This window comes from Trachinotus anak, unplaced genomic scaffold (assembly GCF_046630095.1).
Source record: "Trachinotus anak isolate AG129_WGS33_773 ecotype Australia unplaced genomic scaffold, CSIRO_AGI_Tana_v1 ptg000025l, whole genome shotgun sequence".
NCBI lineage: Eukaryota > Metazoa > Chordata > Actinopteri > Carangiformes > Carangidae > Trachinotus > Trachinotus anak.
The window spans coordinates 184,354-203,830 of NW_027273876.1; the positions used below are offsets into that span (position 1 = coordinate 184,354).

The 19,477-nt window shown below is 40.8% G+C and overlaps 1 protein-coding gene and 1 long non-coding RNA gene across 4 annotated transcripts in view; one reads left to right on the plus strand and one right to left on the minus strand.

The window, feature by feature from the left end:
* Positions 1 to 1,880: 1,880 nt before the first annotated feature.
* On the minus strand, positions 1,881 to 6,433 carry LOC139609196 (uncharacterized). Its single transcript, XR_011685175.1, has 2 exons — positions 5,268 to 6,433; positions 1,881 to 3,325 (listed from the first exon to the last, which is right to left on the minus strand). It is a non-coding gene; the product is annotated as an uncharacterized lncRNA (long non-coding RNA).
* An 89-nt stretch (positions 6,434 to 6,522) lies between these two features.
* ebf3a (EBF transcription factor 3a) overlaps positions 6,523 to 19,477 on the plus strand; it is a 41,474-nt gene continuing 28,519 nt past the window's right edge. For 2 of the 3 annotated variants that reach the window (XM_071463219.1, XM_071463220.1), the window contains exons 1-6: positions 6,524 to 7,442; positions 10,521 to 10,677; positions 11,141 to 11,204; positions 11,408 to 11,463; positions 14,028 to 14,101; positions 14,261 to 14,329. In XM_071463219.1, the coding sequence (XP_071319320.1) occupies positions 7,321 to 7,442; positions 10,521 to 10,677; positions 11,141 to 11,204; positions 11,408 to 11,463; positions 14,028 to 14,101; positions 14,261 to 14,329 (542 nt within the window). In that variant the 5' untranslated portion in view covers positions 6,524 to 7,320. Of the gene's footprint in view, positions 7,443 to 10,520; positions 10,678 to 11,140; positions 11,205 to 11,407; positions 11,464 to 14,027; positions 14,102 to 14,260; positions 14,330 to 19,477 lie in introns of all 3 variants that reach the window. The other variant, XM_071463218.1, reaches the window with a different exon arrangement.

The window sequence follows — 19,477 nt, forward strand, 5'->3', positions numbered from 1 at the left end:
TTTAAAATAAACACGACCTCAAGTTTAACCATATGTGATATCTATCAAGGCTTTAGTTTTGGGAAACTCAGGTGAAGAACAGGTGCAGCAGGGTGGGCTGAGGGAGGGGTCCACCTGCTCTGCCAACCTGTAACATTTGTGTGTAGTTTCATTTAAAATAAATACATCTCATATCTTAATAAACGTTTAGCTGACAGTATTAAAGAGTCCAACAACAGACTGTTTAAACCTGGTCAGAGCAGGTTTACAGCTTCATAAATAAGACACCCACAGCACATGATGATGATGACTCACCAGTAAAATGACTCTTGTTTTTAGTTGATGTTGTTGATGTTGTTGTTGTTAGTTATTGTTAGGTGATGTTGTTAGTTGAATATTAATATATATATCATTTTCTTCACTGACAGTCACTGTGGTCCTTTTCCTGAGGGTGAGGTTTTACTCTGATGTTTGAATCTTTCTTTTCTCTGAAACCGAACTGGTCTCAGATCAGAACTGATTTATGATAGACCAGGTTAAAGACAAAACCAGATTCATCTGAAACAGAGGGATACATCAGAAACATTATCACAGACTCTCTCTCTCTGTCTCCTCTTGGTGTCGCTCTTTCCTCATTCGGCCCTTTCTCTGCTGGGATGGAGGGAATTCCCTGAACTGGGACGACTGGAAATCCCTCAGCAGCGCACACACACACACACACACACACACACACACACACACACACACAGAATCTGAAAGTGTTTTTCTGTTTGGAGCTGAAGGTCGACCGCTTTGTTTCCTCTCATTTTATTTTCATTTTTCTGGTTCCTCGTCTGTTTTTTCTTCTTTTTGTTTCCAAGTCCCTCAGCACCTGCAGTAGAGTCAAACAATAGAGTCACATTAAAATACAACAGAGGAAAAGAAGAGAACACGAGGAGAAACCAGAGGAAAACAGCAGCTAAACACAGCAAATGAATAAAATACAGTCAAAGTGAAATAAAAATAGAATGATACAGAAAAATAAAACAAGAGAAAAATTCTGAAACAAAAGAGCCAAGAACAAAAATAAAAGACAGAATAAAAGGAGTCTATGGTAAAACTGAGGACCTAAAAGAGGACTGATGAAAAGCACCAACCCGTCATCGTCCAATGAGATGTCACAAACAGTCTGATTGATATCTGATCTGAGGTCAGGAGTGATGTCATTATCAGCTGATTTTAGTCAAAATAAACTTTTTAAAAACATTTTCAACCAGACTTCAGTTTAAAAACAGCTAATTTAAGATTTAATATCACATTTAAACACGTGATAAAACACAGAAACAAAATGTTTATTGCAGATTGTTTTTAATTTCATGGATTATTTAAATTGATTTCAAACTGATTTTTTATAAATTATTTAACACTGTTTCTGTTCAATCTAATTTGCTCTAAACCTGAATTTATTCTAATTTAATTGATTTCAAACAGGAGAAATATTTCTGATGTGATTTGTCATGATTTATTTTAAACCTAACTTGACTCTGATTTATTTCAGAGGAGACTATTGATTATTGACCTGCTTCCTCTCAGACCAGATTTATTTATTATTTCAGATCTGTCTGATTTCAGTAGAGTTTTATTGTGATATGGCTGAAATTGAATTGATGATTTCAAACCAAACACATACAGTAACCTGCACTAAGACCAATAAATCCTGACAGCTCATTCTCAGTTATTGTTGTGATGTGATTGATTATAAATCAGATTTATTTCAGTCCTGACTGATTTCAGCTGACTGGTTTAATACCTGATGTTCAGACTGAAGGTGACCGAACTTCGTTGCTCCGTAAAGATCATCGAGCTCTGACTGAGGTTTTTATCGCAACGCCACACACAAACATTACAGGACCGACATCAGATGAGATTTCTGTCCTTCACCTGATCTAAAATCAGATGTTTTTAATGTAACTGAGACACAGTGACTTTACAGGATGTTTCAGAAAACATGATGTAAACAGGATGAAGGTTTTGAACTAAATGGAGTTTGATATATTGTATTATTGAACAAAAACACTACAGACAATATAAATTATGTCGGATGAAGAATAATGTGTTCACAAAGGATGCATGTTAAATGTGGAATTAGACTGATGCTCCGTAGAGATGAAGAAGTTGGTTCAGAGATGATGAAGATGGTTCAGATGGAGGTCTGGTGAAGGGCATGTAGGTGTCAGACAACATGGATATTTGAGATAGTGGATGTTGTAGAGATCTCAGCTTTAATGTGAGAGTTTTGTGGGTCGTCATGATGAGAGTGATGCAGGTTTAGGGTGATGCAGTCCTGTAGTGATGTAGCACAATGCTGATGGGGATTACTGTGAGAGTGGGTTGGGATGACAGATGTCTGATGTCACAGGTGATGATGTAGGTTTGAAATAATGTTGAGATGAGGTCAGATTTTTTCCAGGCTGATGATGAAGGTGATGTTGAAGGATGAAGTTGAGGCAGAGGTTGTAGGATTCAAAGATGACGTCAGTTTAAAAATGTTTACGAGATGTTATTTTTTATAGGACAGGACTGATGTGTACCTGTTAGCCCAGGTGTGAGATGATAAAGAACAAAGGTAAATGGGGTTAAGATGATGATGATGACGATGATGATGATGATGATCCAGAGTGAACAGATGAAGTTGGAGGTGATGATTTGAGTAAGATGATGTAGGACTGACACACTGTGGGTTTAGAGTAAAGTGTATCTGACACAGATAATGAAGGAGTTTGACTGGATGATGATGATGATGATGATGATGATGATGATGATGATGTTGACGATGATGACAACAACACTGATGACGTACATGTGACATAATGTTGGTGAAATAGAAATATCAGAAACATGAGAAAATGTATTGATCAATGATCAATGATGTGGTGACATAATAAATGTTTGACACACCAGTTTCACTGTTTTTTATTCACAAGCAGGATCTTTGACACACACACACACACACGGCTGACTCTGTAGAAAACAGTCAGTTTAAAGTACAGCAGCATTTAAGCAGACAGAACACACAATCTGTGTGTGTGTGTGTGTGTGTGTGCATGTAAGTGAGACAGCTGGCCCATCTGACTTTGCCGTGACATCTGGGAAACCCGCTGGTGTGCCGCAGCGAACGCCGGTTGATGTCGCTATTTAAATGCAAATGTGTGTATGTGTGTGTGATGGTGTGGGCGCCCGACACACACACTCACAAAAGGAAACACTTCTCACACAATAGAGAGGAGGAGGGTGTAACACACACACACACACACACACTGCAGCGCTGCCGCTCGTCCGTCGACTCGTCTGTGGATCAGATGATAAACTGCAGAAAAAACATGAATAAATCAATTAAAATGAGTAAATCTGATTGTTTTACTGTTGTTTCTAATAATCATCATTTTAATGGTTTCATCTCATTTGTTCATCATTATCATCATCATCTTCTATTAATTTACACATCTGATCCCAAAACCTCAACCTAACAAACCAAGTCAAATAAAACATTAATTATATTAATTTAATTCATTAGTTAAACTCAAGAAAAACTGATTCCTGTTTTTTAAATGCACAATTTTAAAATACAGAAATGTAAAAAATACAAATTTGACAGTAAATTCCATGAGTAAATAGTTTGAAGACATCTTATTTTAATTTATGATTATATATCTTTATTGCGCTTATTTCCTTATTTGTAATGAAATTTATTTATGTTTAGGGTGACAAAAATGTCAGTTTGTTGGATTTTTTTCTGATGCTCATGAAGTGCCTTTTTTCCTTCATCTGAAAAACAGAAATGTCCAACTCATAAAAACTGTATTGAACTGAAAACACTGTGAATTATAATTCCGACTAAATGTTTTAGCCTTAGGTGAGATTCGTATCTTGTGGGAATCAGATGTAAATTTAATCATTTCTCCGTCCTTCTCGTTGGCTCCCACAGAATCTCATAGAGAAAACAGGCGATTTAAGGCTGTGACCACAGAGGATGAAGTAAACCAGGTAAAAGACAGAATAATAAAAAATAAATCTACATTCACATGTAACAGTGTGAAGAACAAGTCTGAAGATAATTCATCACATCCATCTCCTCATGTCACTCAAAGCGCAGCAGAATTGATCACAGTTGAATGTAACTGAGTTTCTCTTCATGTAAATGAGATCAAATCATAAAACACATCGGAGCTGAGGTGCAGCTGCAGCTCCAGGACATTTAAATAAAAACTCTGAATGAAATAAAAACTGGACTTCATCAGTTTTTCACCTGGAAACTGGTTTGAATTCAGTTTGTGTGATGAAGATTTAGGGGGAAAAGACCTGCAGCATGTTCTCCTCCACTTCTTCTTCTCTTGCAGCTCTGCAAGTTATTACACTTAATATTTCTTTAATATAATTGGTTAATATTCCCCTCTGTTTAAAACCTCCTGTTCTGTACGTTCTTCACTGTAAAGGTTTCAACCCTCAGAGCCAGAGACTGGGAACTGACTCTGATCCAGTTTTTCTTCCGGTTCTTTAACACAACATTCTTTATGTATTCATCATTCATTTATCCTTTGTGCTTTTCATTCACTTTCAGTAACATGAAGGTTCTTGGGCACAAATATAAATTTTAGGTAGTAGGTTTACATAAAAGAGCAGGAAATGGTGGACAGATGTGAAATATGAACACAGACTTGCATTTATTAAAAACACCAGCATCTGTAACACCTGAAATAAACAGGAAATACCACAACTTCAAATAAGATAGTGAAATATAAAAAAAACTAAAATATATAAAATGAAATAAAAATGTTTTATGTGAAAAAAAATCTAACAAAAGGTTAAATAAAAGCAGCAGTTTTAATGGAGGAACCAGAGAAGGAGAGGAGGAGAAGCGGAGGAGGAGGAGGAGATCACTGTGTCCATGACTGCCCCCCACCCCCCACCCCCCCACCCAACTGGTCGGGGATTTGTCCCGAAACAACGAAGCCTCATTTGGAAACCAGATTGCCATCTCCTCCTCCTCCTCCTCCTCCTTCAGAGAGCTCATTTATTCGTCCATTTAAAGTGAATAATCAGATTTTTATTACTGACAAAAACCAACAGGAAAGAAACAGCTGTTATTATTATTATAATTATTATTATTATTATTACTGTTGTTGTTGTTGTTCAGTCGGGTTGGTTCTTGATCAGGGATGACTTGAAGTCTTGAAGCCGTGAAGGTGATTTAAAAAAAAAAAGAAAGAAAAAGAAAAATGAGAATAAAAGTCTTGAAGATGTTCACTCACCAGATGTACCTCCTCTTCCTCCTTCTCCTCCACTTCTTATTTTTCTGTTTTTCTTTTTTATCATTTTCTTCTAAAAAAAAATCCTCCATTTTCTCTTTTTTGGTTCTTTTCTTCTCCAACTCTTCTACTTCGCACTCATTTTTAATTTTTCTTTCTTCTTCTTTATCTCGTTATCATCTGTTCCTCTCTCTTTTCTCCTCGTCTTCTCTTTTTCCTTTTCACCATCAGTTTAAATTGACCTTCCTTTTCTTTTCTTTGTTCTCTTCTCCTTCTGCTAAAACAGCTTCTCTCTCTCTCTGCTCGTCATTTCTTTTCTTCCTTTTCTTTTCCTCCCCTGTTTAAACTGGCACCTCTCCTCCTCTTTTCTCTCTTTTCCTTCCTCCTCTTGTTTTTCTGTCCGGACTCGGTCCACCCCTCAGAGCCTCGGAGGCCTTCGTCCCCAGAAGACTGGAGCGCTGTTACTCTCAAAAGCCCATCTCTCTTCCTGTCTGAAAGCATGAGAAAAACTATGAAGATGATGAGGATGATGATGATGATGATGATCAGCAGAAACATTTTCCTGCTTGTTGTGTTTCAGCAAACAAACGTTCTCTACCTGTTCTACCTGTTCTTCTATCTGAACACAATGATCACATCGTGGTCAAAGGAAACCAACACTGAATGTTGCAAACAGGTCTGGTTCAGATCTGGTTCAGGTCTGGTTCAGGTTGGTTTAGGTCTGGCTTAAGTTCGCTCAGCTCTGACTTAAGTCTGGTAAAGGTTGAGTACCATGGTCTGAGATGAAGGGTGAACCCTGATCTATGGCAGTGTCCTGCACCATCATCACCATAACAAGACCTCATTTGTCTGTTCCATCCAATCAGAGCGTGCTCTGACCTTGGGGGAGGAGTAAATGGATCCAGGCTCAAACAATCTCAAACTTCAAATTCCAGATTAATGAATTGATTCACACATAGACCAGATCCCTCACCAGCTTCCCACCACACTCTGATCAACCACCATTAAAACCACACACAACCGTGTTGATGGTTGATCGGGGTCCAGGAGTCGCTCCTCAGGGTCGATCCAGATGAAACCAGAAACCAAACCAGTTCAGACTCTTCATGTTACTGGAGAGAGAGAGAGGAAATGACTGCACTGGGCGATCAAGGTCTCTCTCTCTCTCTCTCTCTGGTTGGTCGGTTCGAGCTCCTGCCTTCCCACCTCCTCCTCTCTCTCTCTTCTGCCTCTCTCCCTCTTTCTCCTCCACACACTCTCTCACACACACACACACACACACATACACACCCTCTCTCACCTCTCCTCCTCGCCTTGTATGGTCATGCCCCGCCCCCCGCTGTGATGTCGTCAGCGGCTTGGAGGAAGACCCGTGGGGTTTTTGGGTTGTGGCGTCCAGTCCTGTGGGGCCGCAGGGCTGAGAGTTTCTCCTCCGCTCCTCATCCCTCCATCATTGGCTTGGCTCTCTCCTCCTCTCTCCTCCCCTCTCCTTCTCTCCTCCTCTCTCCTCCTCTCTTTGGGGAAAAGAAAAAAGACACTTTGCTTGCGCTCGATTCTCCGTCCGGACCCGGCTCTCTTTCCCCTCGTTTTCTTGTCCTCTGAGGATTTTATTTCTCTTTTCCTTTTTTTCTCCTCCTCCTCCTCCTTTCTTTCAACATGACAACTGAGACTGAGAATTTTTAAAATATTCCTAAAAACTCTGAAGATTTTTCCTTCCAGAGTAAAAAGTTTGATTAAATCTGACTAACAGACACAAAGTTCAGCAGATGAATAAAACTCCAGCTCCACAAATCTTTTCTTCTTCTTCCTGTGTCTCTGTCTTTCCTCCGTCCTCCTCTTATTTCCTTCTCGCCGGCTGGTTTCTGACTTCAAGATTTCAATGTTCGGGATGAAGTCAACAACTGACCAGAAGATCGAGCCTCTGCAGACCTGAGCTTTTTTTTTCTGCTGGACTTTTCTTTTATTTTCCTGTAGGTTTTTCCTTCTTCCTGTTTTTGCTTGTGTTGTTTTGTTCTTGTGGTTGTGCGGCGGTGGTTGGAGAGTCGGGGCCCCGGAGATGTTCGGGATTCAGGACAACCTGCCCCGGGGGGCCACAGCCAGCATGAAAGAGGAGCCGCTGGCTGTTCGCTCCTGGATGCACTCGGCCGGCGTGGTGGACGCCAACACAGCCGCTCAGAGGTAAACTCACAGCTGCCCCACAGGGATTCTGGGATATGTAGTCCCAATGGACAAACAGGCGGTCAGGAGGAACATTTAGATGAGACGGAGACAAATTTAAATTTGTTGTCAGAGCAAAATCAGAAACATTTGTTTAATTAGTGAGTTCAGTTCTTTGTTTGTGAGATTGAACATTTAATTAGTCACAGTGTAAATTTCTCTAATTGAAAAATATCTTATTTAATTTCTAATATTTGTCAAAGATTTTCAGGTTGAATGTTCAGCTGAAAGAAAATTTATTCAAATGAGAAGAAAGTGATGTTTTAATATGAATGAGAACTGAAGGAATTGTGTTTTTAGATCATTCATATTTTCAGATGTTTGGGGTTGAAGGTCAAAAATCTTTTAAAAGAAGGATTTTTTTTAACGTGTGTTTCTGAGGCTCAAAGAAAAAAAATCACTTTTTACTCATTTCACCAGAAAAAAAAATTAAATCAGGTCATGATGTCAATTTTTTAGACGTCAGATAATTGTAGTTTTTGATATTTAAGAACAAAAAGAGCAAAAGAGACAATGTCAGTTATTAAAAGGATTAAGACACACTCTCATTCATCTTCTAATATTCATGTTGTCACAGTTTGATTCTTCAGTAGAAAATGTCTCAAAAATAAAACTTCAAGTAATTGAAACTGGTTTTATTGAACCTGCACCAACAGAAACTGAAGTGTCCACATCCGCGCTTCAGTGTCAATAAAGACCCAGTGTGTATTTCATTAACAGACTTTTATATTCTAATTTAAGTTCAATTCAAACACAGTCCTGCAAATGTTCATTAACATTAGTAACATTATAACAGTGACAAAGGTTTTAATCCTCAGACCAGGAAATAAAATCAAACCTTTAAAACATTATTTACAGTAAATTAAATTTCACTGACATGAGAAACATTTTACATTTAATAACACAAACATATAAAATCAGCAGAGTGAATAAAATCCACAATTACATCTCAAACTTCTCTTTATTTCTGACAATTTAAAGGATTTGAATTAAACAATTAAAAAGTTAATATGATGTGAAGCAGGTAAAATAAGAATAAAATGAACTAGGTCATTAGAAACCGGCTCTCATCATCTGCTCAGATGAATTTCGATTTTTCTCTTTAATCAAACTGAACATGAGTGTGAATGTGAGTCACAGTAAAAACGGTGTCTCTGCTGAGACGTTTGAGTCTCGTCTCTTTATGAAAACTTTATTATTATAAAATTTAAAAAATTTAAAATTATTAAAGATGTTAATACAAAGTGTGAAGTAAATTCAGACACAATGAAATGTATCTGTTTCAACGTCAGTAAAATCACAATGATCAGTTTTCATAGAGAATCATGATGCTTCAGTTTTCATCAACATGAATTCACTTTGATTAAAACTATTCATTTATTTAATATTTTGAGCCTGAGGATGTTTCTGCTCAAAGCTTCTGACTTCTTTTAATTCAACAAATTTACCGATTATGTTTGTATTAATGAAGAAATGTGTTTTCACTGGGGTCAAAGCTGCAGTTTGACTTCTTTAATATGAATATTTATAGATCCTGACATGAAGATGTGATCCCATGTTAACTGTGAATTTAAAGTGATTTTTATTGTGTGTGTTGTTTTGGTGAAATGTTCCCTCCAGTCTCAACATGATTCATTCATGTGGAGGTTAAAGCCTGAAGCTTCATGTCACGTCTGACTGAAGACTCATTTTTATGAAGATTTCCTCATTTCACTCAATTATTCTGTTGAATGAAGATTTGTGTTGGAATGAAAATGTGTTTGACAGTTTAAAGGTGACACTTACAGATTTTTTCCTGATCATATATGTTGATATTTTTCTTTCTCGATCATTTGTCATTAGTTTGTGTTTTATTTTTTCTCATGTTTATAGAAACACTTTATTACCACCTGATGTCTTTTTTTAATGATTACTCTGATTGGTCAACGTGTTTGATGAGATTTGTGATGTTGAACGGGTGTCGCTGTGTTTTTCCTCTGAGGAGCATTTGATTTAAGCTTCAGGTCACATGGAGGCTTTTAAATTTTTCATGTGTGTTGATCATTAACTGAGTTCATTTTTGAATCAGACGTCGTCGTCAGGGTTCAATCCTTTTTTTAAAATTTCAGTTTCCAAACACTCATCTGGTTTTCACACTGCCTAAACTCTGAAACCTCATATCTCCAGAAACATCGTCTGGTCCAGAAATCTGGGAAAAACAGTTTCTTGAAACATTTTCAGACGTCAAATCAGACAGATGAAAGAAAATCTATTTTTACAGACTGGAACTCAGAAACTGTGTGTGTGTGTGTGAAAATCTACCTGGATCATGGTCAAAGCCGCGAGGTCGTTCACAGTTCATGATTCGTCCAAACAAACTGATTCAGATTATTCAAAGAAACAGGTATAAATGTGGTGAGGTGGGCGGGGCCTGACGGTAAAACAAAGCCCCTAAAAAGCCTGAAAGCCAAGAAGATTTGGACCCAACGCAGAGTGAATTTTTAGAGCAGGTTAAAGTGTTTTTGCAGTTGTTTGGATTTTGTTTCATCACATCGATTCATTTGCTTTGATGCATCTTTACCTCGTTCATCCAGTGAATCTGCATCACTCATCTCTCAGCATCGATTTCATCCGAAGTCGCTGAAATTCTCTGAACACACCCACAAATCTGAGCCCAAGAAAATACACATTCAGTTACATTCTGTGAAAAATTATCATTTTCTTTTCTACTTAATGTTTCAAAGCCTCCGTGCTGTCATTTACGTCATTTACATCATATGTCATTTATCTTACTTAATTTATGTAATTTATGTCATCTAACTCATTTATGCCATTTATGTCGTTAACATCATTTATGTAATTTATTTAATTTAAGTTTTTTATGTCTTGTTGAATTTATGTCATCTTTGTGTGACTTTCATAATATCTCTCTGGGAACAGTTGGAATTTAAGATGTGATGTCATCTTGTCATGAAACCCTCAAACATCATTGCTACAACCTTGCTGGGGTTCGTTTGGTTTGTCTCCTCACGACTGACGCGCTGTCTGTCTGTCTCTCAGCGGGGTGGGGTTAGCTCGTGCTCACTTTGAGAAGCAGCCTCCGTCCAATCTGAGGAAGTCCAACTTCTTCCACTTCGTGTTGGCGCTGTATGACCGGCAGGGTCAGCCGGTCGAAATCGAACGCACCGCCTACGTTGACTTCGTGGAGAAAGAGAAGGTGAGAAACATGGAGAGGACCGGGACAGCTGGGACACAAACTTTAACGTACCCCTCCATCACCGCCAACACACCCCCCACAGTGTGAAGCTACCTGCAGTTTGGTACACTCATCCAGGACAATACAAACAAAAGCAAAGAAAGTCAGATAATGAAAAACCAAACACACCCGTGTTACAGCTTGCTTAACCCCACCCCTACATTTTTAGAACATAGATCAGGGAGATCCAGGAATAGAAAACAAACGTCCCCCCAAGCTAAAAGTCACAGGCCTGAGCAGGCAAAGACATTTGTTTTCCACATGCTACATCTCATTTCTGCCCAACAGTAGACAGATACGAAACACGCCCAGATGAAGGCCCAGGCAGATGTTAGAAACCAAACGCACCCATTCAGTGAAGTTCAGAAGTTCAATTTGTTTCTACTTCAGTTTTAGTTTGATTGATTTGTGGGTTTGTGTCCAGGAGCCAACAGGGGAGAAAACCAACAACGGGATTCATTACAAACTGCAGCTGCTCTACAGTAACGGTGGGTACGCTTGTTTTACTGCACACAGCATGGCCTGCAGGGGTTTTATTAATGAATGTTTTAGCTGTTCTTTAACTGAAAAATGAAAACACAATGTTTCAGAAAAATCTGTTCATCACAACAAAAACAACAAATGATCACAGTTTAAACACTAATAATGTTAATGTGTGTGTGTGTGTGTGTGTCTGTGTGTGTGTGTTCAGGAGTGAGAACTGAGCAGGACCTGTACGTACGACTGATCGACTCCATGACCAAACAGGTAAAATACTTATTATTGATAATTAGACAAACTAATTCAACTTGACTGATCCAAAATCAAACCATAGTGAACATTAGAGTCAACAGCAGATCAAATGAGAATCGATCAATAATTTAATGACATGTGGGGGCCTCTGTGGCTCACCTGGTAGAGCACGTACCATTAAGGCTTAATCCTAACCACAGGACCATGGAGCCAGCAGCCTGTTACCTGTCCAGGTGAGGAACAGCAGGTTCTCTCCCTCTCTGAAATGTTTCACTGATACTGACACACGTCCATCACAAGAGACGTTCACACCCATCTGCGTCTGGAGTGTAGCCAATAGGAATGCTCTCACCTTTCAGTTTGCAGCGGATGTCACTGACCTCTGGCTCCTCCTCCTCCCACACAACTTCACCCTGATCATGACACTTTTATTAGTTTTTTTCTATCTTGTGAAAACTCTCACTCATTCATTAGTTGTGTTGAGTTTATTGGCAGGTTCTGAATTTCTTTAAAATCTTAATGATAATCAAACGTGACACTGATCTGTTTTGTGAAGAGGAAAGACTGACGTATGTTTGTCATTAGTACATATTCAGTTTCCTCAGACTCCAGGCTTCATCGGTGAATCAGTAGAGACAGTAGAAGATGAGCTGAGTCTCCTGTGGCTGATTTCATGTGAGCAGTCAGACTGTGTCACTGTGGGTAAATCTGTGGTCACAGAATCAAACACATCTGAGTGACTGTTTGAGCAGCCAACTCTCTCTCTCCTGGGCGTGCAACACCGCAGACAGAGTGAAGCTTGAACCATCTGTTAAAGCCTCGTCGTGTCTCCATTGTCTGAACGACAGAGATCAGGTTGTTTCAGTTTCACCTCCACCATAAACAGATGCTGACTGTCAGCTGTGAAATCAGCTTCATGGATGTGAACACGTCAGCATCTGTTAACACGCAGACATAACAGGTTAAATATGACTGACTATCATAACTCAGATATTCTGATAAAGCCTCAGAAACTCTGATCGGTTGATGTGAAACTGGATCAAACTGGATCAGACTGGATCAGATTTCATTTCTCACCTGCACCTGAAACAGCACAACTTTGTTACTGCTGGACTCGTTAACAAAGAGCTGTTTGATGGTCAGAAGCTAAACTGGTTCATCTGTCGCACAGAGGTGTCCAATAACATGTCCACTGACATGTTTAATAATATGTCCAATAATATGTCCAATAACATGTCCAATGACATGTTTAATAGTATGTCCAATAACATGTCCACTGACATGTTTAATAATATGTCCAATAATATGTCCAATAACATGTCCAATGACATGTTTAATAATATGTCCAATAACATGTCCAATGACATGTTTAATAGTATGTCCAATAACATGTCCAATGACATGTTTAATAATATGTCCAATAACATGTCCAATGACATGTTTAATAGTATGTCCAATAACATGTCCATTAACATGTCCACCGACATGTCCACTGACATGTTTAATAGTATGTCCAATAACATGTCCAATAACATGTCCAATAATATGTCCAGTAACATGTCCACTGACATGTTTAATAATATGTCCAATAATATGTCCAATAACATATGCACTGACATGTCAAATAATATGTCCAATGACATGTCCATTAACGTGTCCAATAACACCCAATAGTATGTACAATAACATGTCCAATGACATGTTCAATAATACTTCCAACAATATGTCCAATGACATGTTCAGTATGTCCAATAACATGTCCAATAACATGTCCAATGAAATGTTCAATAATATGTTCAATAACATGTCCAATGATATGTCTATTAACATTAACAATGACATGCCCAATAATATGTCCAGTAACATGTGATTAGTCCCTGTTAACAGAGGGGGAGCCTGAGTTTTTTTTACCTCTAGTGCCTCTCGCTGGACAAACTTTACATGTGTCGCTCCTCCAGTGTTCAGACTTTAAGGGCGGAGAAATGATCAGGATGTTGTTCATTATGAACGCTGCGTCCTGAAGTGGGCGCTGACAGGACTGCAGACATTTCCACTGTGAGGAAAACAGTCCAGTCAGCAGTCTCTCTCTCTCTCTCTCAGTCTGTTCTCTCTGTTGTTCATAGTGACACTAATGGAAACCAGCAACAGTTGAAGCATTTAAATCTAACGAGTCACTCAATTAGGGAGGTTTTAACGAGTGTGCCCATCAGGCGTCGTTTGCCTCATGTGATCCATTCTTTGTGAAAAAGGCTTTTCATGCATTTGGTTCCAGCTGCTTCATATGAATATCTGCAGGCTGCGGCTGTAATGAAACATTCAGAGGATCAAATGTTTGCCCTGCTCACTTCACACACTCCCTCTCAGGCTAATGGCTAATAGTCACTCATAATTGAGAAAAATCAAACACAGCTTTAATTGAGTTGTTTCTGCTGTGAGAACAAGGGAGGAAACATGTGACCTGCAGCTGGTCAGAGTCCAGATCAGAGGAAACTCAATCTAATGTGTCATCACAGCAAACTGTTTATAAGCAAGGTGTTTCAACACCTGGATTGGGCTCACTACACCTGTGTATGTTTCAGGCGATCATCTATGAAGGTCAGGATAAGAATCCAGAGATGTGCCGAGTCCTGCTGACACATGAGATCATGTGCAGGTGAGAAACTGTACCTGGACTGAAGGGTCGTCACTGGTGTAGCATTTTAACCTGGACTACTATGTGTACTGTGGTTCTCACTGTGGTTCTCACTGTGGTTCTCACAGAACATTTAAATCCGGAGCAGTTTAACTTTTCATTATTCTGTCTCTGTGTCAGTCGCTGCTGCGATAAGAAGAGCTGTGGAAACAGAAACGAGACGCCGTCAGACCCTGTCATCATCGACAGGTAACACACACACACACACACACACACACACACACACACACTGTATTATCATGCAGTATGTGTTGATCTCTCCTGAATGTATTTCACGCTCTCTCTCACACACATTATTTTAATAGCAACATATTTCTCCTGCCTTGCCTGTGTGTGTGTGTGTGTGTGTGTGTGTGTGTTCATGACATCCAGTCAGTGTGTTATTATAATTCAAACCTGGTGTGTAAATCTGTGTGTTTATAACTCAAATCAACATGTCAGAGTTTCTGTGGTGATATACAGAGTTTCAGCTGACACACGTCTCTTCACATGTATTTAAATAATGAGACAATGATTGAAGCTGCTGAATCCAGGCTCATTGTGCAGGTGCGTGAGTATCAGGTGTGTGTCTGGTACCAACATATGTACTGACTGAAGTTCTTCAGTTCAGATCAAAGCGTCATCATTGGACCATCACATCTTATAGACAGTGTCGTCACCTACAAAACAGAGGATACGTCCCTTTAAATCTGCAAATCAGCATGTCGCTGTCACCTCATTCGACTCCTGTCAGCTGACAACCAAACCTCACATCACACGCATGAACAACAGAAAACCATGGCAACAAACTGAACAACGTTTACTCTGTGTGCACAGAAAAAACTACAACTCCCCTGAAGATGTAGAAACTTCTGTTGTCATGAGTTTGTTTTGTCCTTGAGGGTTAGTCTCTGTCTCTGTCTCTGACTCTGTCTCTGTCTCTGTCTCTGACTCTGACTCTCTCTTTGACTCTGACTCTGTCTCTGACTCTGACTCTGACTCTCTCTCTCTGTCTCTGACTCTGTCTCTGTCTCTGTCTCTGATTCTGACTCTGACTCTGTCTGTCTCTGACTCTGTCTGTCTCTGACTCTCTCTCTGACTCTGACTCTCTCTCTGACTCTGTCTCTGACTCTCTCTCTGACTCTGACTCTCTCTCTGACTCTGACTCTGCCTCTCTCTCTGTCTATCTCTCTGACTCTGACTCTGACTCTCTCTTTGACTCTGATTCTGACTCTGTCTCTGTCTCTGACTCTGTCTGTCTCTGACTCTGTCTGTCTCTGACTCTCTCTCTGACTCTGACTCTCTCTCTGATTCTGTCTCTGACTCTCTCTCTGACTCTCTCTCTGACTCTGACTCTCCCTCTGTCTCTGACTGTCTCTGTCTCTGACTCTGTCTCTGTCTCTGTCTCTGATTCTGATTCTGATTCTGACTCTGACTCTCTCTCTGTCTCTGTCTCTGACTCTGACTCTGTCTCTGACTCTCTCTGTGTCTCTGATTCTGACTCTGACTCTGTCTGTCTCTGACTCTGTCTGTCTCTGACTCTCTCTCTGACTCTGTCTCTGACTCTCTCTCTGACTCTGACTCTCTCTCTGACTCTGACTCTGCCTCTCTCTCTGTCTATCTCTCTGACTCTGACTCTGACTCTCTCTTTGACTCTCTCTCTGACTCTGACTCTCCCTCTGTCTCTGACTGTCTCTGTCTCTGTCTCTGACTCTGTCTCTGTCTCTGTCTCTGATTCTGATTCTGATTCTGACTCTGACTCTCTCTCTGTCTCTGTCTCTGACTCTGACTCTGTCTCTGACTCTCTCTGTGTCTCTGTCTCTGTCTCTGACTCTCTCTGTCTCTGACTCTCTCTCTCTCTCTGTCTCTGTCTCTGACTCTGACTCTGACTCTCTCTCTGTCTCTGTCTCTGACTCTGACTCTGACTCTGATACCAACTCTGACTCTCTCTGTCTCTGTCTCTGACTCTCACTCTCTCTTTGACTCTGACTCTGTCTCTGACTTTCTCTCTGTCTCTGTCTCTGTCTCTGACTCTGATACCAACTCTGACTCTCTCTGTCTCTGACTCTCACTCTCTCTTTGACTCTGACTCTGACGTTCTCTCTGTCTCTGACTCTCTCTCTGTCTCTGTCTCTGTCTCTGACTCTCTCTCTGTCTCTGACTCTCTCTCTGTCTCTGTCTCTGACTCTCTCTCTGTCTCTGACTCTCTCTTTGACTGACTCTCTCTCTGTCTCTGACTCTGACTCCGACTCTGACTCTCTCTGTCTCTGTCTCTGACTCTCACTCTCTCTTTGACTCTGACTCTGTCTGTGACTTTCTCTCTGTCTCTGTCTCTGTCTCTGACTCTGATACCAACTCTGACTCTCTCTGTCTCTGACTCTCACTCTCTCTTTGACTCTGACTCTGACGTTCTCTCTGTCTCTGACTCTCTCTCTGTCTCTGTCTCTGTCTCTGTCTCTGACTCTCTCTCTGTCTCTGACTCTCTCTTTGACTCTGACTCTGTCTCTGACTCTGACTCTCTCTTTGACTCTGACTCTGTCTCTGACTCTGTCTCTGTCTGTCTCTGACTCTCTCTCTGACTCTGTCTCTGACTCTGACTCTCTCTTTGACTCTGACTCTGATTCTGACTCTGACTCTCTCTCTGTCTCTGTCTCTGACTGTCTCTGTCTCTGACTCTGACTCTGACTCTCTCTCTGTATGACTCTCTCTCTGTCTCTGACTATGACTCGGCCTCTCTCTCTGTCTGACTCTCTCTCTGTCTCTCTCTCTGTCTCTGACTCTGACTCTGTCTCTGACTCTCTCTTTGACTCTGACTCTCTCTCTGTCTCTGTCTCTGACTCTCTCTCTGACTCTGGCTCTCTCTCTGTCTCTGTCTCTGACTGTCTCTGACTCTGTCTCTGTCTCTGTCTCTGATTGTGATTCTGATTCTGATTCTGATTCTGATTCTGATTCTGATTCTGACTCTCTCTCTGTCTCTGTCTCTGACTCTGACTCTCTCTCTTTGACTCTGACTCTGTCTCTGACTCTGTCTCTGTCTCTGTCTCTGACTCTGACTCTCTCTCTGTCTCTGACTCTGACTCTGACTCTCTCTGTCTCTGACTCTCTCTCTGACTCTCTCTCTGACTCTGTCTCTGACTCTCTCTCTGTCTCTGTCTCTGACTCTGACTCTGACTCTCTCTCTGTCTCTGACTCTGACTCTGACTCTCTCTGTCTCTGACTCTGTCTCTGTCTCTGTCTCTGACTCTGACTCCGACTCTGACTCTCTCTCTGTCTCTGACTCTCTCTCTGACTCTGACTCTGTCTCTGACTCTCTCTCTGTCTCTGTCTCTGACTCTGACTCTGACTCTCTCTCTGTCTCTGTCTCTGATTCTCACTCTCTCTTTGACTCTGACTCTGACTCTCTCTCTGTCTCTGTCTCTGTCTCTGTCTCTGACTCTCTCTCTGTCTCTGTCTCTGACTCTGTCTCTCTCTCTGTCTCTGACTCTGTCTCTGTCTCTGACTCTGACTCTGTCTCTGACTCTGACTCTGTCTCTGTCACATTAAGGTATAGTACAGTATAGTTTTATTTCAGACAGGATGAACATTGGGGGTTGGGGGTTTGAAAAGGGACAGATCTGTCTCATAGAGGAAGGTTTTGACTGGCTGGTGTGATCAGTGTCAGTCCAAACATGATTACAAATGTGAGGTGTGGGTCAGTGTGTGACTGTGTGTCTGATGGAGGCTGGTGAACAGTCTCCTGGATGGATGTCAGACCTCTGCATAAAGACTCTGTTAATCCTGAACCCTCAGTCTCACAGCATCATTCCTGGAGACACTGGGCTGATCTGGTCCGAGTGAGGCTGTACCCCCCCCCCCCTCCCCTTCCACCTCCTCCTCTTTTTGTCTTTTATTTTTTCTCCCTCCTCCCTGCTGCTCCTCCCCTACTCCCCCTCTCTTTTCTCCCATGAGGAATCATACGCTTTCCTCTCCTCTTTTCACCTCCCCCTCCTCTTCTCTTCAACCCTCCTCCTCCTCTCCTTTTGTCCTCCCCCTGAGTATTAATCTCATTCCTCCCTCCCCCCTTTTTCCCTCTCTCGCTCTCTTCTCTGAGGCAGTGAGAGGAGGGAGGAGGGGGAGTAAAAGGAAGGAATATGGATGGATGAAGTGATGGAGGTATGGAGGTATAAATGGATGGATGTGACTGCAGCAGCTTTTTTGAAAAGAGAAGTGGTGATATTACAGCAGCCCTTTTTTCTCCCTCTGCCTGCTGAAATGCATGATGGGAAGGTCTCCTGTGTTTTCTGCGGTGTCCAGTGAACAGGAAACATGTCAGGGTCAGACTCTGCTGCTGAGAGCACAAACACTCAGACCACTTTTATTTAAAGTCGCTACAGAACCAGTGTTTCACATCTACAGCTGCTGCCGCTCAGCTCGTCTTTACCCAGAGTCATAATTTAAAGAAAAATACATCGGATTTAAATTCAGATAATTATGATTTAAATTCAGATAATTATGATTTAAATTCAGATAAACAGCACTGTAACCAAATGAATAAAAGGCTAAAATACTCCACTGCTACATTGTTTCATGTTCATCCTTTTGAATTTGCATTTAAAATATAGATTTCTCTGTTCCGTTCTTGACCTTGGAAAAAACACAAGCTTCACTTTATAGAAGTTCTGTAGCTTTCCATCATGTCACATGGTCTTCCTCGTTTGTCTTTGTGTTCCACTAATGAGCTTTGTAGAGAAACAGGATTTCTGTTGGATCAAGTTTCACGTCAGCGTTTCTTCTAGTGTCTCTTGTACAGGTCCTGAGTCCAGAGTTCACATCTCATCTCCAAGCAACAGTCAGTGCTGTTTTCTTTGAACCCTGACCATAATCTTTCTCTCACCTCCACCAAGTCGTTTGTGCCTCTGAGTTGTGTGTGATGGGTTGTCTGGTCAGCAACTTGTTTTTCCCAAAGTCAAATGAAAGATCAGAATCCTTCTCATTCAGACTGAAGGTTCTGTCAGGAAGGTTCTGCAGATTTGTTCCTTAAGAACATTCTGCTGTTGAAATTAAATGTTCCCATGAAATAACATGGCTGCGTTCAGTCAGAGACCAGGTGACTGGAGCTGTGTGCAGGAGATACTGGTGTCTGTTAGTTTGAAGACTTTCAAAACCCAGGTGATGTTTGGGGGTGTCAGCTTCAGAACGTTAATTTCTTACTTTCTTCCTTTCAGATTTACTCTGATGAAAAACTATTTCATCAGAGTAATGTTTAGATTTTATGGTGAATCACGTTTAGATTTTGTGGTGAATAACTTTGAGAACAGTTACATTCTGTTTCTCTCTGCCTCCAGATGTTTGCCTCTGGTTTCAGACTCTGATACTGGT